The sequence below is a fragment of the Loxodonta africana genome, chromosome 12 (assembly GCF_030014295.1).
Source record: "Loxodonta africana isolate mLoxAfr1 chromosome 12, mLoxAfr1.hap2, whole genome shotgun sequence".
In the NCBI taxonomy this organism is placed as follows: Eukaryota; Metazoa; Chordata; class Mammalia; order Proboscidea; family Elephantidae; genus Loxodonta; species Loxodonta africana.
The window spans coordinates 97,902,925-97,921,796 of record NC_087353.1 but is presented as its reverse complement, the minus strand read 5'-3'; the positions used below and the strand labels follow the sequence as shown (position 1 = coordinate 97,921,796).

The following is an 18,872-nucleotide window of genomic DNA, read 5'->3' as shown; positions in this document are numbered from 1 at the left end:
TAGGGAACCTGGTATCGTTTATTTTTGTGTTATAGAGAGGAAGTGGAGGTACATGGAGACATCTTTGTAAATTGGGATGTTCAGCTATTTGTAGAGTTGGCTAATATTTTAGAGCTTTTCTCTTGCAGTAAGTCTTGATGGCTCCTAACAGCACAACACAACAATAATTACTGCAATCGATTCAGTATTCACCAAGTGTCACGTGCCGTGAAAAGCACATAATATTCTCTAAATGTTAGTTATTATCATTGAGTCCTCATACCCCTTATGAAGTGAAAATTACCGTAATTCCCGTCTTACAGAGGAGGAGACCGAGGCTCTGAGGTGGTGATGTGATTTGCCCAAGAATTCAAGGCCAAGGCTTTTTCATGCTGGGTCCTGTCACCGCCCCGCCCCCGGGCCCAGTGCCACCTCCCTACCTGGATTGCATGTTACAAATAATAAATAATACAAGTTGATACATAATGCAAGTCGATAGTTAATACCATAAATAATACAGATGGAAGGAGAGCCAAAGCCTTATTCATACGTGATTGACAGGATTTTGTGTTTATGTATTTGAATATGGATATTTCTGATCTAACTTAATACTTCAAACAAAAACATCTCAATTGTCTATTACTTGGTCCATGCTCCCTAGTCGTGACTCTTCTGACCGTCTGTTAGCCCATAAGCAGCTGTCTTTTTGCCAGATTTGCTTGCTAATACTTTCCCTAAAGGCAGGGGAGGTAACCAGGGATCCGTGATCTTAGTCTAGGAACAATAGCTCCCAGCAGCACAAGGAAGGAGGAAGCAAAACTCTACAAATAACCTCTATCTGGAAGTAGTCTTAGGTAGCCCTTGCTGCAGTCTCTTGTTACAGGAAATCAGAATACACCTTGTTTAAACATTTGTGACCTTGTTATCTTAATTTGTAAGAGATTGAATAAAATAAAACCTATAAAACTTAAAGGATACATACATTACCTGAATCAAGTTCTAAAACTCCATGTTAGAGATTCTTAAATCACTTTTAACAGCTTATTCTAATGTAAATATTACCAGCATTTTTCAAATGAGAAAAATAGAGCACTGAACTAGCAAAAAAATTTTCCCTCAGTCATGTAGAAAATTGGAAAAGGCAGCAGAGGTTAACTCTTAGAAGTGTACAGTCCACTCGGTTTAATTGTCTGCTAGTCATGATTGTATTAGCCTGTGTTTTATCGTCCATAATTGAAATCGACAATCACTTTCCAGAAATGAAAGGAAAAGTCCGAATGCTAAGGAAGTTAAAACCATCATGAGATCGTATAATCTGTTTTAAGATGAAGATCTCTACCTACAGGAAGTATTTTTGTGTTTATATATTTGAATATGGATATTTATGATCTAACTTAATACTTCAGACAAAAACATCTCAATCGTCCAATTTTCCGGGGGAGGCACATGAGATAAACAGACCAGCTATGAATCTGGTGGAAAGCGCCTGTAGGTTCCTAGTGGCCTGTTCCTCATCATTGGATTTGGAATACCAAAAAACCAAACCAAACCCACTGCCGTCGAGTCGATTCTGACTCATTGTGACCCTATAGGACAATAGAACTGCCCGATAGAGTTTCCAAGCAGCGCCTGGCGGGTTTGAACTACTGGCCTCTTGGTTAGCAGCTGTAGCGCTTAACCACTACGCCACCAGGGTTTCCAAATTTGGAATAGCTAACCATTAATGTTCCAGTGTTGAGCTTTTGTGGTAGAACCTGCCCCTCTTCAGGTGAGACTCAGCATAGGTAGAACAGTAGTATTGCCAGCCTTGTAACCATAGCTACCCATATTCTTCTCTGAATAGAAGTGAAACTCATTTTGGTTAAAACTGGTTTGGCAAATCATCTTCCTTGCCAGGCCCTAACTGGTGGACTATATACTATGCCTTTGTTGCTGTTTGTAGCAAAATGATACTTCTTGGCCTGTTCTACCTTTTATGATTCATTTGGTTTTTGCACTTGGTATCCTAAATCTTTTTTTTTTTTTAGTGCCAACCTTATTAAAATGGATTTGTTCATCACTGCTGGTGATTCTCCCTAAATTTTAGGCTGCATTACAATCAAGTCTTCACAAACCTTGCCACAGTACTGACCTTTGACCCAGCTGCTACCATCCCAGAAATGTGGGACCCATTCAGTTTGCAGATATGTCTACTGCTACTGTAGAACTTAAAGATGTGGAATAGAAAGGCAGTGCTGCTCTTTTGTTCTTGGGTTAAAAATACATGTACTTCAGCTAAAATAACTAGATTAATGGCCAAGAGCCATTGTAGAAATGGATTTTCCACTGCTCAAAGGGGCCAGAATTTCTGGGAGGAAAATTTCTGTAGCTGAAGCTAAAGTTATAAAGGACTGAAGTACATATGTTGAACTTTCAAGCTTAAAAACTCTTGTATTGCTTTCTTTGAAGCTGAGTGTAGTCTGAAATCTTAGTTGAAATTTTTTTCCCCAGTGGAATCATTTGGATATTGATTTGTGGTTGGTGTTAACTTTGGAACTTCTCATTAATTCCTTGTTCTTGGTATCTTAAGATGTAAGAGCTATACGTGGGCATTTTAAAAATTAAATCAAGACATCAAATTATATTTTCCCCTTTATTTTGATAAGATGGACTAAAGAATAATCTTAGGAAAGATACAGATTTGAGCTTCTTTCTGTGACAGCTTGTATGCTATAGGACAGGGTTAGCTCTGTCTCAGTTCCCTTAGCTCTTAAATAGTCTTATCATCCAAGCTCAGTCTCAGAAAAATATTATAAGAATTTTGAATAAGGTATCTTTAAAATAGTTTTATCTTTTTTAAGAAAGTAACCATTTTATAGTAAAATTATTAGATTAAAAAAATTATTGATTGCTGTAGCTATCATAGATTGTTGATGGGAATATAAAATCATAAAGCCATTCTGGAAAACAGTTTGGCAGTTTCTTGTAAAGTAAATATACACCTACCATGTGACTCAGCAATTGCCTTCCTCGATCTTTATCTTAAAGATAGGAAAACAGGTTTACACAGAAACATGGGTTGTTCATAGCAGCTTTATTTGTAATAGCCAAAAGCTGGAAATAACCGAAATATTCTTTAACAAGTAAATGGATCAACAGATGCGGTACACCCCTACATGGATTACTACTCAGCGATAAAAAGGAATAAACTGTTGATACACCCAACAGCTTGGATTGATCTCAAGGCCATTATGCTGAGTGAAAAAGCTAATCTCAAAAGGTCACACTGTGTGGTTCCATTTATATACCAATCTCAAAATGACAAAATTAGCGTGATTGAAGTGAGTGGTTGCCGGGGGTTGGGATTTGAGGAGGGGGTTGTTGACTATAAAGGGGTAGCGTGAGGGCAATCTTTGTGTGAATGGAATAGTTCTGTATTTTGATTATGGTGATGGTTATATGAATCTATACATGTGATAAAACTTCGCAAAACCAAACACACACACAGGTGTAGAAACTGATAAAATCTGAATAAGGGCTGTAGCTCAGTTAGTAGTACACCTACTCCTCATTTACCGACTGTCATGCATTGAATTGTGTCCCCCAAAAATATGTGTCAGCTTGGCCAGGTCATGATTCCCAGTATTGTGTGATTGTCTGCCATTTTGTCATCTGATGTGATTTCCCTGTGTGTTGTAAATCCTATCACTATGATGTAATGAGTTGAATTAATGGCAGTTATATTGACGAGACCTACAAGGTAGATACTGTCTTAAACCAATCTCTTTTGAGATATATAAGAAGTGAGCAGAGAGACAAGGGGACCTTATACCACCAAGAAAGCAGGGCCAGGAGCAGAGCTCGTCCTTTGGACCTGAGGTTCCTGCGCTGAGGTGCTCCCAGACCAAGGGGACTGATGATGAGGACCTTCCTCCAGACCGACAGAGAGAGCCTTCCCCTGGAGCCTGCGCCTTGAATTTGGACTTCTCGCTTACTGGACTGAGAGAGAATAAACTTCTCTTTGTTAAAGCCATCCACTTGTGACATTTGTATTAGGACCAGTAATGGATGACTAAGACATCGACTATCTCATTATCCAATATTTCACATTTATAACTACAGTAAAAAATCTACTGGCTATTTTGCACATTAACTACACACGTCTGGCAGTAACGAACACCGAAGTGTGAGGCGAGAGTCACGCTGGCTGTGGTGGTTAAGGTTATGTACCAACTTGGAGAGAGTGACTGGCAAAGTATCATTATCACCCTCTGGACTTCAGCTAACTCAGAATTGAAGCCACTCCCGAAGTCCACCTTTCAGCCAAAGATTAGACGGGCCTATAAAACAAACAATAACACACCTGAGGAACGTGCTTCTTAGTTCAATAAAATATGTAAGACCAGATGGGCAACACCCGCCCAAAACCATAGCTGAGGAGGTAGGAAGAGACAGGAAAACTGGATGAATGGACATGGAGATCCCAGGATGGAAAGGGACAGGGAGAGAGTGCTGACAACATTGCAGGGATTGCAACCAACGTCACAAAACAATTTGTGTATAAATTTTTGAATGAAAAACTAATTTGCACTGTAAATTTTCACCTAAAGCACAATAAAATTTAAAAAAATCAGGAAATGCTGTCAGGAGTGAGGCTTCGAATGGTGAATAGTTGAGGCAGGGGTTGTTTTTCACTCTAAGCCTTTATCACTATTTGATGAAAATAAATATGTTCTCTTTATATATCCAGTTTATAATGGAGAACCTTTTTATCCTAAAGAGTACCTGTGAAGTATCTGCCCCTTTGAATGTTGGGTAGTTTGTCGTTCTTTTCATTGTGTGGTCATCAACAAACTGCACATTTTGGGAGAGGTGGCACTGTGGCTTTTGTGGCCTATTTGAAGTGATTAATTGATCATGAAAACAAATAATACACACTCACTTGCCATGTGTTCTGAGTCAGGAAGTCAGAGCACCATTGGAATAATTTTGTTTTCTGTACTTCAGATTTAGGATACTTTAAATTTAGACCAATGTTCTAAATAATTGCATGTTTCATACTTGACGTGGCATTTGTCTCTTTGCTTTTCTAATGATATAGGAATGACACTTTTTAAAATGAAAACCATGCTATCTGCTGGAATGCTGCCCCATGAAATTCATGAGGGGAAATCCAGGTCTTTTCAACCACGAGTGTATGCCTAGGGTACTTACTCCATAAGTACTTCATGAATAAATGACCACTAGAAAAAAATGCCAGTGACCACCTAGAAAGAAGTTTCCAGGCTGGCCTGTGTCCTGGGGCCATCAACAACACCCACCTCCGTATTCTCCCCTGGTAATTCGGCATAGCAAACACAAAATCTCTTGGAAATTTTCTGTCAGACCAAGAGCCAAAACGTTGCCCATATAATTAAGCCCAGGTAGCTGACCAGGTGCCTGTTTCTTAACGCTAGAATGGCAGCCATTAACTGACTTCAACCCAAGAGAGAAAGCGTTAGCTTCTGGGCTCACAGTCCCTGTGGAGTAATCTTCGACCATAGACACCTGTAAGTCTGCAGCTCCAGCCATTTATAGTAGGTTCTAGGCAGCCCTCGGGCAGCTGGAGAACTGCCAGGGTTGCATACACCTGGCTGGATGTGAGCACTACCAGGTAGGAAATGTGTGTTGTTAATTACTTTAAAAGCAACATCCATTGCTTTGTATGTAGACTGTACTATTAGGCATACATAGGTCTCCTCAGCTGCACAGTGACAAAATCCGAAGATTACTTGGCTTGTTTATTTTATTGTTTGTCTTGTTTATCTTTTGTCAGAATGTTATGGAACAGTTCAATCCTGGACTGCGAAATTTAATAAACCTGGGAAAAAATTACGAAAAAGCTGTTAGTGGTAAGTCTTCCTATTTTCTAAATTTATAAATGTAAAGCAATATGAAAGCTATTCAATAAATAATTATCTTTATATGCTTAATATTGAATTTTTAAAATATCTTTAAATTGGTTGAAATTATTTATAATTAATCTACAGAACTTTGCAATGATAGTATATTTGAAAGGAGCAAATTGAATAGTAGGCATACGTTATCAAATCATGGTTTATAACATGGCTCAATCTTTTATATCATTGCCATAAACAATGATACTTTTAAACCAAATTCTTTGTGAACTGATAACATATAAAATGTCTACTTAAAATACTTATATTATACGTAGTGTCCTGCAGCATAGGAATTATTTTCCTTTTATTTATATAGGATTTCTTGCTGTTAGCTGTATTACTTTTGCTAGTAATAAGAAATATTTGTAGCCCGAATGGTATAAAATATCCAGATTAAAGGCTGACCTTGGATTTCTCACGCCAGAATAAGTGTTTCATTCAAAATGAGTTAGAGTCTTGGTGTTTGTCTCTCTTTGTGAACTGGAGTTGTTGGGACAGATATCATTTGAGGAAGCTCACATTTGTCTACCTGTGCATTTCCATAGTAAAAGGTGTAGGCACCAATCATTGATCACCTTGAAAACTGAAAATGCTAACAATTACCAAATTCTCCCATGTGCAAAACAGTTCTCTCTGTGTAGGCAGTGTTACTACAAAAACCTTCAGACCCCTGTGTCACCCTCTAACCCATTTTAATGAGACCACCAATAAACATCAGTGGAAATTTTAGTTTCTAACAGTTTTAGGTCTGAAGAGCTCAGATCAAGTTGTGTGTCTTTAAAAAAATTTTATTTATTTATTTTTTACATACCTCTTATTTCTCCCTTTTCCCATACCTCGCTTTTGCTTGCTCCCTGTTGATATTTTGAAATCAAATCTGTGGCCTCACACACCCTCTGCATGAACCTGCCAGGGGAAGGGGGTGTGCTGAGTAGACCTTGAACGCTGAGGACGGGGAGCATGGCTGAAGTTGCTGGAAAGTAAACTGCATATTGACTTTTCTTCTGGATCGCTGGGTTATTGCCAGACATTTTCAGTATCAGGAAACACAGCAAGTCGGGGATTTTCCTCCCTGCCTGCCCTCCAGAGCTGCTGGTGCCACCAGCCTTCAAGAGCAGCAGGCTTATTTTGACTTCTTGTATTGCTGACTCTCCCTTGATGTTTACTTAATCACAAGGCCACAAAGTCATTACTTAGATGTCCCTGTAAAGGAAATCACTGTGACCTGCACGCACTGGTTTTTCTTTCTATTCTGAGCTGCCTCTCTGAGGCAGAGTTTTTACAACCCGAGTCACTGAGCTGCCTGTGACTTAGCCTCTGCTCACAAGGCTTTTCTCCAGAGGGCTCAGCACCACACCTTTGGTCTCTTATCACTTTAACACCTCCTAGGAATTATTCTGTAGTCCATAAAGTGTACCTGGAATTTCTGTGGGCCATCTGGCTGTACTTTTTGCTGTAGGCATCAAGAAATTTAGATAAATTTGTAAAGTCTTTGTATATACCTAGTATGTTTAGTATACTCAGGAACACAAAACTTCTGAGAATTTGTAGTATAGTTGAAGATTCCAGACGTGCAATCAGCAGTTAGGTTAAAATGCAAGGCAGTATGTGTATGGCTAAAAGAGAGCTGGGGACAGGCCAGTACGACAGGAATTCAAGCAGTGGAGGCTGGAGCAGAATGGAGCAGGCCAGAGGCCTTGTAGGAGCGGAGCTAGCTGACAGGTGCCAGGCTTCACCAGGCAGACACTGCTTACGAGTGCTTCAGGCAGAAGAGAGAGGCCCCAAGCCAAGCCCAGGGTCCCCATGGGCATGAGAAGAAACTGTTGCGGAATAGTAAAACATAAGATGGGTTAGGGTTGGCTTATAAATGCATCTTAAGGCTGCATCAGCTATCTGTTACTACGTAACAAACTGCCCTCAAGCTTGGTGGCTTAAAACAGCAATAATTTATTATCTCACAGCTGAGCAGTTCTTTGGACTCCTTGGGGCTCACTCCTGTAGCTGCCCTCACTCAGCTGGGCCTAGGCGAAGCTGGTAACTGGGCTCGCACTCTCCCCATGGGGCCTTTTTAGCTTTAAGGAGGCCAGACTGGGTCCTCAGGTGATAAAAGTGGTGTTCCAAGAGTGTGAATCCCAATGCACAGCACTTACCACACCCCTGTGGGAGCCATGCTTGCTGATGTCTCATTGGCCAAAGAAGTCACATGACCAAGACCAGCAGTGTAGTAGTGGGCTGGGAATTCTGGGAGGTGTGATTCATTGAAGGCCATTACTCTGGAGAGTGCACTTACCCTGTTGGCAGTGAGAGGCCACTGAAGGTTTTTGAGCAGAGCAGTAACCCAGTGAAATAATTTTTTAAGGAAAATTTATCTGGCAGATGTAGATTAGATTGATAAAGTAGTCGATCAACCATTAAAATAGAACTAAAATGTTTCATTTCATTCCTTAAAACAATAAGTGATAGAAAATCTCTTAATGTGTTCACAAAAGGGAACAGAATTATAAAAATGTTGTATTAGTTTTGAATTAATTATATACTTTTAAGTTAATTCAACTTTATCGTAAAAGCAAGATATTTTACTAGACTGTGGAGATTAAATGGTTTTAAATGTAAGTCAACAGTTAATGAAAAATTTCAATTTAATGGATGGAAGTAAACCAAGAATGTTGTTTAAATATTGTGTAATCCTTCATACCATTCTCCCACAAATTTGCTTTTCATCTTATCAGTGCCTTACAAATTTAAATCTCCATACTAGAACATTACAGATGTTAACCTGACAGTTTACTGGATGGAGACCTTGTTTTTAGGTGGCACTCTCTCTTTTTCGATTCTATATGAGACCAAAGATGGAAAAAGCACCAGAATTTAGAGCTGAGGAAGTGTCTCCACCAGAGTTGTGTACACTACCTCGGACTCACCACTGTCCACAGTGTCCACTCCTTTCCTCTAGTGAGACACGGTGATAGCCTCACCCGCCATGTCTTAAGATTGTCAGATAGATGAACTACGTAATGACCCGAAAGGGCTACATGAGTGCTGGTCAGTACTGTTCTTTTTGTCATGGTGCTTTAAGGTTATCCCCAGTCTGATAACACTGTACATCATATCACATTTCCTAAACTAGTATTCACAGATAGTAAAAAGCCATAACTTTTATCATTTCATAAACTGCAATAAATGCTAAAATAGATGAATTTAGCATAAAAATATTGTTTTGGCCTGCAGAACCTTTAGCTGGACCTATACATGAATTCATTCCCACTGTCAGCACTCAAGACCATTGAAGGTTTTTGAGCAGAACAGTAACCCAATGAGATAGCTTTTTTAAAGAGAATTTATCTGGCAGAAAATATAGATTATATTGATTAAGAACTCGATCAGCCATTAAAATAAGAGCTAAAAATGTTTCATTCCTTAAAACAATAAGTGGTAGAAAGTCTCTTAATGACTTTTGAAATCTACCTCTTTTAAAGCAGTACCCATTATCTGTTGGGACAAAGCAGCTGAGATGGCCTCTGGTTTTCCTCCTCGTGATGCAAAGGGGCTGAACTAGGAGATCCCTGAGGATTTTTTGGAAACGCTGGTCGCGTTGCAGTTAAGAGTTCAGCTGCTAACCAAAAGGTCAGCAGTTCGAATCCACCAGGTGCTCCTTGGAAACCCTATGGGGCAGTTCTACTCTGTCCTATAGGGTCACTATGAGTCGGAATTGACTTGACAGCTATGGGTTTGTTTTGTTTTGTTTTAAGGACTTTTTTAGCTCTCAAATTCTGTGGTCTCCAAAATTAATTTGTATGTGTGAAACCAATCTTTGAGTAAGATAAAATGAACAATTTTCTCCAAAATCGCACGAAGTAGGCTAGGTCTTCTTGAAAAACATGCTAGTCACATACCTTCTGTCTAGCTTATTAAAGGAAAAGAACTGATATTAGCAACTGCTGTTTGTCTGTTCAGCGCTCACATTGTTAGGGTATTTTATAGACAAGGGACTTTTGTTTCAGAAAGAGTAAGTAGCTCACCCAGGTCATGTAGTTTGAAGGAAAGGTAGAATTCAATCCCAAGTCAGCCTGTCCCTCACCCCCAGAAAAAGACTAGAAATCAAAAGCAGACTTTTGTACCTTATGATTTAGTGTTCTAAATCAGTTACAGAGGAGAAATACTATATTTGAGATAAGTAGATCCCAATTGGTATAGCAATAAAAGTTTTCCTGTCTGCCCCATTCCAAAAAAAAAAAGTAGAGCATTCGGTTATTTTTCAGACAATTTTATTGTTTTTTTGAATGAGAATCAATTTCAGAGTTTAGACTTTCCCCTGACAAGTACGTCGTCAGTTGTTTGTGACTCAAAATGCTTTTTTCTGTAGAAAAAATTAAAATATCCTCCAGGCCACCCTACATAAGTCCTTTGAACTGATGGTGTTACAGCCCGGTAGTGCTATGAGAGGATTCCTTGTGCCTAGCCCTACTCTGGAGCTGGCATCAGGACAGGCAGGGCCTTCTTTGCCAAAGGCTGATCTGAGGAGGGGTTCTGTGGATGTCTCCACTGTGATGGGATATGGAGGGCTTCGGAAGTGCAGCAGCGTGACCTGGGCCCTAGGCTCAGGTGTCACACGGCAGGCCCTGCCTTCTCCGAGCCACTGTGATGGGATGTGGAGGGCTTCGGAAGTGCAGCGGCGGGACCTGGGCCCTAGGCTCAGGTGTCACACGGCAGGCCCTGCCTTCTCCGAGCCACTGTGATGGGATATGGAGGGCTTCGGAAGTGCAGCAGCGTGACCTGGGCCCTAGGCTCAGGTGTCACACGGCAGGCCCTGCCTTCTCTGAGCCACTGTGATGGGATGTGGAGGGCTTCGGAAGTGCAGCAGCGTGACCTGGGCCCTAGGCTCAGGTGTCACATGGCAGGCCCTGCCTTCTCTGAGCCACTGTGATGGGATATGGAGGGCTTCGGAAGTGCAGCGGCGGGACCTGGGCCCTAGGCTCAGGTGTCACATGGCAGGCCCTGCCTTCTCTGAGCCACTGTGATGGGATATGGAGGGCTTCGGAAGTGCAGCGGCGTGACCTGGGCCCTAGGCTCAGGTGTCACATGGCAGGCCCTGCCTTCTCTGAGCCACTGTGATGGGATGTGGAGGGCTTCGGAAGTGCAGCGGCGTGACCTGGGCCCTAGGCTCAGGTGTCACATGGCAGGCCCTGCCTTCTCTGAGCCACTGTGATGGGATATGGAGGGCTTCGGAAGTGCAGCGGCGGGACCTGGGCCCGAGGCTCAGGTGTCACATGGCAGGCCCTGCCTTCTCTGAGCCACTGTGATGGGATGTGGAGGGCTTCGGAAGTGCAGCGGCGGGACCTGGGCCCGAGGCTCCGGTGTCACATGGCAGGCCCTGCCTTCTCTGAGCCACTGTGATGGGATGTGGAGGGCTTCGGAAGTGCAGCGGCGGGACCTGGGCCCGAGGCTCAGGTGTCACATGGCAGGCCCTGCCTTCTCTGAGCCACTGTGATGGGATATGGAGGGCTTCGGAAGTGCAGCGGCGGGACCTGGGCCCGAGGCTCAGGTGTCACATGGCAGGCCCTGCCTTCTCCGAGCCACGTTTGCCTGCAGCATGCACCTTCTCAGAGGTATGCTTTGAAGAAACATCCAAGTTGCTTCCTCCCTGCCTTTGTTTAAGTGACAGTTTTGTGTATGTCACCTTTCCCTGTCTAGCTATGATCCTGGCAGGAAAAGCCTACTACGATGGAGTGGCCAAGATTGGTGAGATTGCCACCGGGTCCCTCGTGTCGATGGAGCTGGGTAAGCCATCCTGTCCACTGCACATAAACCCAACCTGAGCCTGTTTCCTTTTCACCCTGTGGGCGCTGATAAGAACGTGTGAGGTTGCGCGTTCTCGGGCACAGGCAGGAGAGCCCGCCCTGCACTCTACTTTGTTCCCTGGAGGAGCAATTGAGCTCAGTGTGGTCTGACGGAAGCTGGGGCCGGTTAGAGGAAGGCAAGGCTGCTACCCGAGTCCGAATGGAGGGGCTGCTGGCGGGGGTCCTTTCGGCACCAGTCTGAGAGCGGCTTCTGCCCTTGGGGCGGCTGTTCTCCAAGCCCAGAGCTCAGCGAGCTTTGCCCCACATTCTTAACTGGACGAGATGAGCCCTGGGCCTCCCATCCTGCCGATGTGGCTGGAGTATTTCCTGTGACTCACCTAGCAGTAAAGCAGACTCATTTACGTTGTTCGAGTGACTCTCAGTTGTGATTTTCCGGTTCTCCTGGTATGAATGGGGCTCCTGTGCAGGAGCAGGGCAGCACCACCCTGGCAGCGAGCCTCGGGCCCGGGAGCCCAGTTGCGGGGGAAGTCTGGACTTCTGTTCAGAGCCAGTGCGCTGTGACCATCTCCAGAGGGGGAGCTGAGTTGTCTTAACCAGCCCCATGCATAGCTGTCGTTTTAAAAATCTGCTAAAAGTACCTTACTGCTCAGAGGGCAAAATTTCTCTTAACAATGTTTGCCCTGGTTTGAAAGGTTCCGAAAACCAGAGGAAAAGAATGGTCTAGTGTATGTGTGTGCATTTAGGGAAAAGCACATCCCTCTGTAAAAAGTGGGGAGGGAGAGCAAAGGAGGAGCTCACTGTCAGACAGTTCACACCATTTCAGTAGAAAGTGTTCTGAGGATTTTTCAGGGTTGCTTGGAAAACTCTTCACTAACCCACAGAAGCCAGAACAAATGAGAGGTGTGATGAGGTGCTGGGGCAGGGGCCAGGCTGCAGTGGACCTGTGCTATCAATGGCATTCTCTAACCACTTTATACTGGAATTGTGTATAAAGAGTCTTGAAACCTGGAGGTGTACACGGTAGACTGTACACCTGAAGTTATGCTGAGTAACGAAGAAGTCAACACTGCTATGTTTAATTGACTGAATTACCTGCAGAAGTTTTTCACAATCCTGCCTTGTGCTCTGGTTGGTGCCATGAACTTCTTCACGTTCTGGAGAGGACTGAACTATAAAACTCAGTTCTAAGCATGATCGATTTAATAAATACAGGCCACGTTATATAGACAGAAGCAGATAGCAACAAAGTTCAGTACATTTTAGGGGAGTAGTTGAGATGATTACAGGGTTCCAAAAATAGGACCAAGGTAAAAAGAAACATCCTATTTGTGTCAAGCATTGGAGGAAAAAAGTCTGACCCTTACATTAAAACATACAGTGCTCTGACTCAGTATCATCCAGTATGCCTTTTTAATGTTTTATGGTTCCTGTCACTGTTTAAATAAGACCTGTTCTTAAGCTCTTCCACACCTTACTTTATTCAGCTGTGAGTTCATAATGTTGAGTCAACTATTTCCACAGCAACACTGTTGTTATAAACATGGCCTTGAAACTTGAGTTTCAAGAAGGAAACTATGTTGCGATGGTAAAGCTTCTTTTATGTGGATATGTGTTTTATTCAGAGGGAATGGAAATAATTTGTGCTTTCTTTTTCTTTCAAGTTGTCTTTTTGCCTGTACTCATATCTCTACCTGTAACCTGTTGCTACTGGGTTGATTCTAACTCATGGCAACCCTGTGTGTTACAGAACAGAACTGCTCCATAGAGTTTTCTTGGCTATAATGTTTCCAGAAGCAGATAGCCAGGTCTTTCTTCCACAGCTCCTCTGGGTAGGTTCGAAATGCCAACTTTGGTTGTTGTTGTGTGCCATTAGGTCAGTTCTGACTAATGCAACCGCGTGGGACAGAGTAGAACTTCACACAGGGTTTCCTAGGCTGTAATCTTTGTGGGAGCAGATCTCCTGGTCTTTTCTCCTGCACAACTGCTGGGTAGGTTCAAACCAGGGCTTCAAACTGGTTCCTCCGAATTCACTCATGGCCGAGGAGATGACACTGGAACAGACCCCAGTTTTTAAAATTTGGGTAACCCAGAACCATAGCCAGAATGGAAAAAATTATGGGTCGAACCCCTGCTAGAAACGTAATCTCCCTCTTAGAAAATAAGGGCAGCGTATATGTTGCATAGCAACCAAATCTCTTGCCCATCGGATTTGCGCAGAGTTGGAAACAGTGGTGCCCAGCTTAAAGATGGCAGCTGACCGCACTGTGTCACTCTCCTTCGTCCTGGCAGTAATCCAGTCTCACGCATCAGATTCCTGAAAGGGCTCACTAGGACTCTTCCGAATCTCCCATTCCAGGGCTTTGACCTGTAATTTTTCCCGTTCCAGTTATGATTCTGGATCACCCAAATTTTAAAAATTCAAGTCTCTTTTGGTTGTGCTTCGTCGGCCGTGACTGAAACAGTTTGAAGCCCTGGTGCAAACCACCAGCCTTTTAGTTAGCAGCTGAGGCTTAGCCATTGCACCACCAGGGCTCCATCCAACCTTCATAGTTGAGTGCAAACTGTTAGCACCATCCAGGGACCTATGCCTCATATGGCTCTTAATTTTCTGCTATCGTTTACAGAAATTTCAGAATAAAATGCTTTTCCAGTAGAGTTGCTTTTGGAGGCCTAAGATTAAGTTCTTTTCATTCGCTTTGTTGTTTGTTGTGAATGTTTAGACTAAACTACCATCCACCGTTTGAGTTCTTTGTATAGCAGAGTAGTCGACAACACATAGAAAAAAACCTAGGGTAGGTGGTATTTCTCTCATTTTTCTAGAGAATTTTATCTCATTACTACCTTTGGCATTGGTATTCATAACTTTATTATGTAACCTATGTTATAAATTCCATCTGATAAAACTGAAGGGGTAATTGAGTCATTTCAAAATTTTCATCATTTATTATCTCTAAACCAGGAGCCCTTGTGGTGCAGTGGTTAAAGTACTTGGCTGCTAACCGGAAGGTCAGCAGTTCAAACCCACCAACTGCTCTGCAGGAGAGAGATGTGGCAGTCTGCTCCTGTAACGATTTACATCTTGGAAATCCTGTGGGCAGTTCTGCTGTGCTCTACGGGGTTGCTGTGAGTCAGAATCAACCTGATAGCAGTGGGCTTGGGCATTGTCTCTGAAAAACCTACATTTTCACATTTTAAAATCCTTAGTTTTAAAATTTGCAGTGTAAAAATTTTGCTTTGGAAAGAAAAGGAGGGATGCTGAAGAAACCTTATTATTCCAGAAACTTTTATTACAAGAACAGTTTTAGTCTTTCTTTATTTTGCTGAAAATATACGTAGTGAAACATACTCCATGTCAACACTTTATGTGCAATTCACGGACATCGTGTTCTTCAAGTTTTGCACCTGCTCTTGCTGTCCGTTTCCAAGTCATTCTCCCTTCATTAACATAATCCAGTGCCCCCTAAGCAGAAACTCCCCATTTCCTCTCCCTCCTGCCCCTGTTAACCACGAATCTTTGGTTTCTTTGTATTTGCTTATTTCATGTAAGTGAGATCATACACTATCTGTCCTTTTGAAACTGACGGATTTCAGTTAGCATCATGTTTCTAGGTTCATCCATGTTGTGCTATGCCCAGGTCTTCATTTCTCTTTCTGGCTGTGTATGTATATTATACACATTTTTTTTTTTTATCCTTTCATTTGTTGATGGACATTTAGGTGGTTTCAACCTTTTGGCTATTGTGAAAAGTGCTGCAGTGAAGATTGGTGTACAGATTTCTGTTTGTGCTTCTGCCTAGGTGTATACCTAGTATTGGAACTGCTGGGTCATCTGGTGGTCCTGTGTTCAACTTTGTGAGGAACCACCAAAGTGTTTTCCACATTAGCTGCATCATTTTACATTCCCACCAGCAATGGATGAGGGTTCCAGTTTCTCTACAACCTCACCAATGCCTGCAATTTTTGTTTTTTTTTGTTCTTTGCCATTCTGATGTGGGTGAGGTAGTGGTATCTCATTGCTTTGATTTGCATCTCCTGCAAGAGTAGTTTTAGTTCTAATGATGAGTTGAAATGTTTTGTATGTTGTTATGGGATACAAAACGATTTTTTCATTTCATACATATTTTTTACATGAAGTATGTGTAACATTCTGGTATTTCCAAACTTTGGAGGTAGATAAAGAAAATATCCTCTGGATAAAATATTTACTTACTTTCACAGAAATTTGTAGTGATGATTTAGCTTGGAAAACGAGGTCAAATACATTATAAATATTTATCAGGGGTGGCAAAGCTAAACATTCCTCTCTCTTCCCACTTTAAAAAAAAAAACAAAACTAAGAGCTGAAGGAGAAAGTTGGTTATGCCCTTTACTTTTCATTTGTCTTTTGGAGAAAGGCTCTGATGGAATCTGACTCAATAGTGATAACGGAGCTGCAGCAGCTCATTTCTGATTTCTAGCTGCAGGTATTTCCATTTAGACATCCTCCTTCCAGCATCAGCTCACCCATTGCTCTGTGAATAACTTTGAATGCTTTTGCTTATAGGAAGTTCCTGGGTGGTACAAACTGTTAATGCACTCGGCTGCCAATCAAAAGGCTGGTGGTTCAAGTCCACCCAGCCTTTTTCCTTTTTTTGGAAGTAGGGTTTTCCTATGGAGAACAGTTGTACTCTGGCACACACCGGGTTACCATGAGTCTGCATCAACTTGACAATTGATTTGGTTCTGGAGTTTTTTGCTTCAAAGTAACAAAATACCCAACTAAAAGTGGTGTAAACGATAAGGATGTTTATTATCCCACATAAGACATTCAGGAGTAGCAGATTCCAGGTTAGTTAATTATCACCAAGGATGCAGGTTTCTTTTTTCTGTTTCTTCATGCTTATCTCCTCATGGACCCAAGATGGCTGCCATTGCTATTCTAGGCATCATCTCCTCCCATTGTACCCAAAGGTAGGAAGGGGTATTTCTTCCCAGATGTGCCCTTTTACAAAGGAAAAAATCTTCCCAGAAGCCCTAGCACACATCCTTCATGTCCTGTTGCTGGATTTAGATCCCCTACCTGTGCCCCAGCCACCAAAGAGGCTTCTCCAGCCTTGTTAACCAAGGGATACAGCTGAGGACATGCTGCTAGGGCAACTCCCAGTGAGGGGCCACCACATGGTACATCTCCGGTGTTAAAGCTCTTGCTTCAGCAACTAGCTAATGAATGAAAAGGACTTGTCTACAAGGTCTGGATTTAGCTGTGGCAGGGATTTACGTAGTGCTTCTGCATTTCGCATGAGTCTCTGATTGAAATGATGTTTTTTCCACACATGGGATGGTGTGTGGTTTTACTAGCATATATGTACTTCGAGCTTTATAATTATTTCTCCTGGACCTTATTTGCTTTTTTTTTTTCCCCTTCAGAAGATCATAGCCATCCTTCCTCGTCTGTTCTTATATGGCAAATGGGAATCTAAGGATACAGGGAGAATTAGAAGCATTGGGTAGTTTGTTTTTTCTGTTCTTTGGTTTCTCTTTCCAAGCCTTTAAATATCTTATAGTCATTAACTCATTTGTTACATTCTCACTGCCTCTGTCCCTGTGCTTCTGTTTCTCCTTTCTTTTTCTCTCATCTTCCTCTCTGCCAGTGAGTCAGCAGCAGTCATTTCAGTTGTGATCCCTACATCCTCATTATTGAAGATTTGGTAGTGGAAGCCTTCCAGGTTATTTAGCATTGTCTGGGCTATTCTAGGACCTTTGCTTTCCATAAATTTTAAAATTAGCTTGTCAGTTTCCACCACGGCGGGGGGGGGTGGGGGATGGAAACCTGCTGGGATTTTGACTAGGATTGCATGAATCTATAGATGAGTTAAAACCCTATTGAGTTTTCTAATGCGTGAATGGCATAGGGCCGGGCAGCGTTTTGTTCTGTTATACATAAGGTCACCACGAGTCAGAAACAACTCAATGGCAAATAACAGCAGTCCATGAAAATGGTATATCCTTTTATTTATTTGGAATTTATTTAAATTTTGTCACCACAGTTTTATATAACACATTATTGATATATAATTTAGTTGCTAAAACATGAGCACTGAGTGATCCACATGAGGAATTTGATATCCTTCTTTTCTCCAAAGAAAAGGAAGTCCCTTTCTACCTCTTTCTAAGTACCTGGGTTTAACGTACACTAACAGTATGCTCCTAACACCCACAACAGTATAAGCACAACTCCTTAAGTACTTAACCTTGATGGGAGGAAAACACAAAAACCAAAACCAGAGCTTTGTATTCAGGATTTGGCAGGTAAAATATTTAAGCCCCTGTGTTTAATTATTAAATAGGTCAGAGTGTCAAATTTATACCACTCTACAAGTTGTCGAGCTGTCTATCCATAATCACATACAGATCTTTACACACACATGCACAGTCAACTCAAGGCAGCCATAATGACCCCCCCCCAACAAAAACCTGTTGCTGTTGAGTCAGTTGCGACTCATAGTGACCCTATAGGACAGAGTAGAGCTGCCCCGTAGCATTTCCAAGGAGTGCCTCGTGGATTTGAAGTACGCCACCAGGGTTTCCCATAATGACCCAGCAGTACTCATTTAAAAGAAGTAACTGAAATTTGAGTAGAACTTCCAGTTTTGTTCCTAAACCGAGCAACATTTACTTTTAAAATCTTAGAAAATAATTAAAAAGGTAGAGAAGGAAGATAGATATGGTCAAGGAAAAATATTTTGGTAAAAGAACCTTTGAACCAGTTTTTCATCCTTAACGTGGAGGAAAAAAAATACTTGTTCCTATTTATTTCTCAAGAAATAACGAGAAACTTTCTTCAGGGAATTTACAGATTTCCCTTAGGTGCCTTATAGTTCACCATTATATAAATGTAAACTGTGTTGTTTCCAGTTTAGCCCACTTTTATATTATTTTGTATCATTTATTGTTTGGACCAATTTCTTAAATAGGGCACAAAACAGAAGATTTTATCTCACCACCAGGAACCTAGAAAATAGTAGGTTTTCTTTCATCATTGAATGTTTATAGATCATGCAGTTTTTAAAAAAACATTGGTTACAGGTTTATCTTCGTACTCAGAATCCAGACTGACAGTCTTTGATCTTAAAAATGCAGAAAAATATTTCTGACATATTTTCAAATAAATGTTGTTAATTCAAGAAAGTATTATAAA

General features: G+C 41.7%; 1 protein-coding gene across 1 annotated transcript in view; it reads left to right on the top strand.

Moving 5' to 3' along the window:
* BAIAP2L1 (BAR/IMD domain containing adaptor protein 2 like 1) overlaps positions 1-18,872 on the top strand; it is an 81,473-nt gene that overhangs the window by 17,593 nt on the left and 45,008 nt on the right. The window contains exons 2-3 of the mRNA XM_064296031.1: positions 5,774-5,849; positions 11,589-11,675. Of these exons, the coding sequence (XP_064152101.1) occupies positions 5,780-5,849; positions 11,589-11,675 (157 nt within the window). The 5' untranslated portion in view covers positions 5,774-5,779. The remainder of the gene's footprint in view (positions 1-5,773; positions 5,850-11,588; positions 11,676-18,872) is intronic.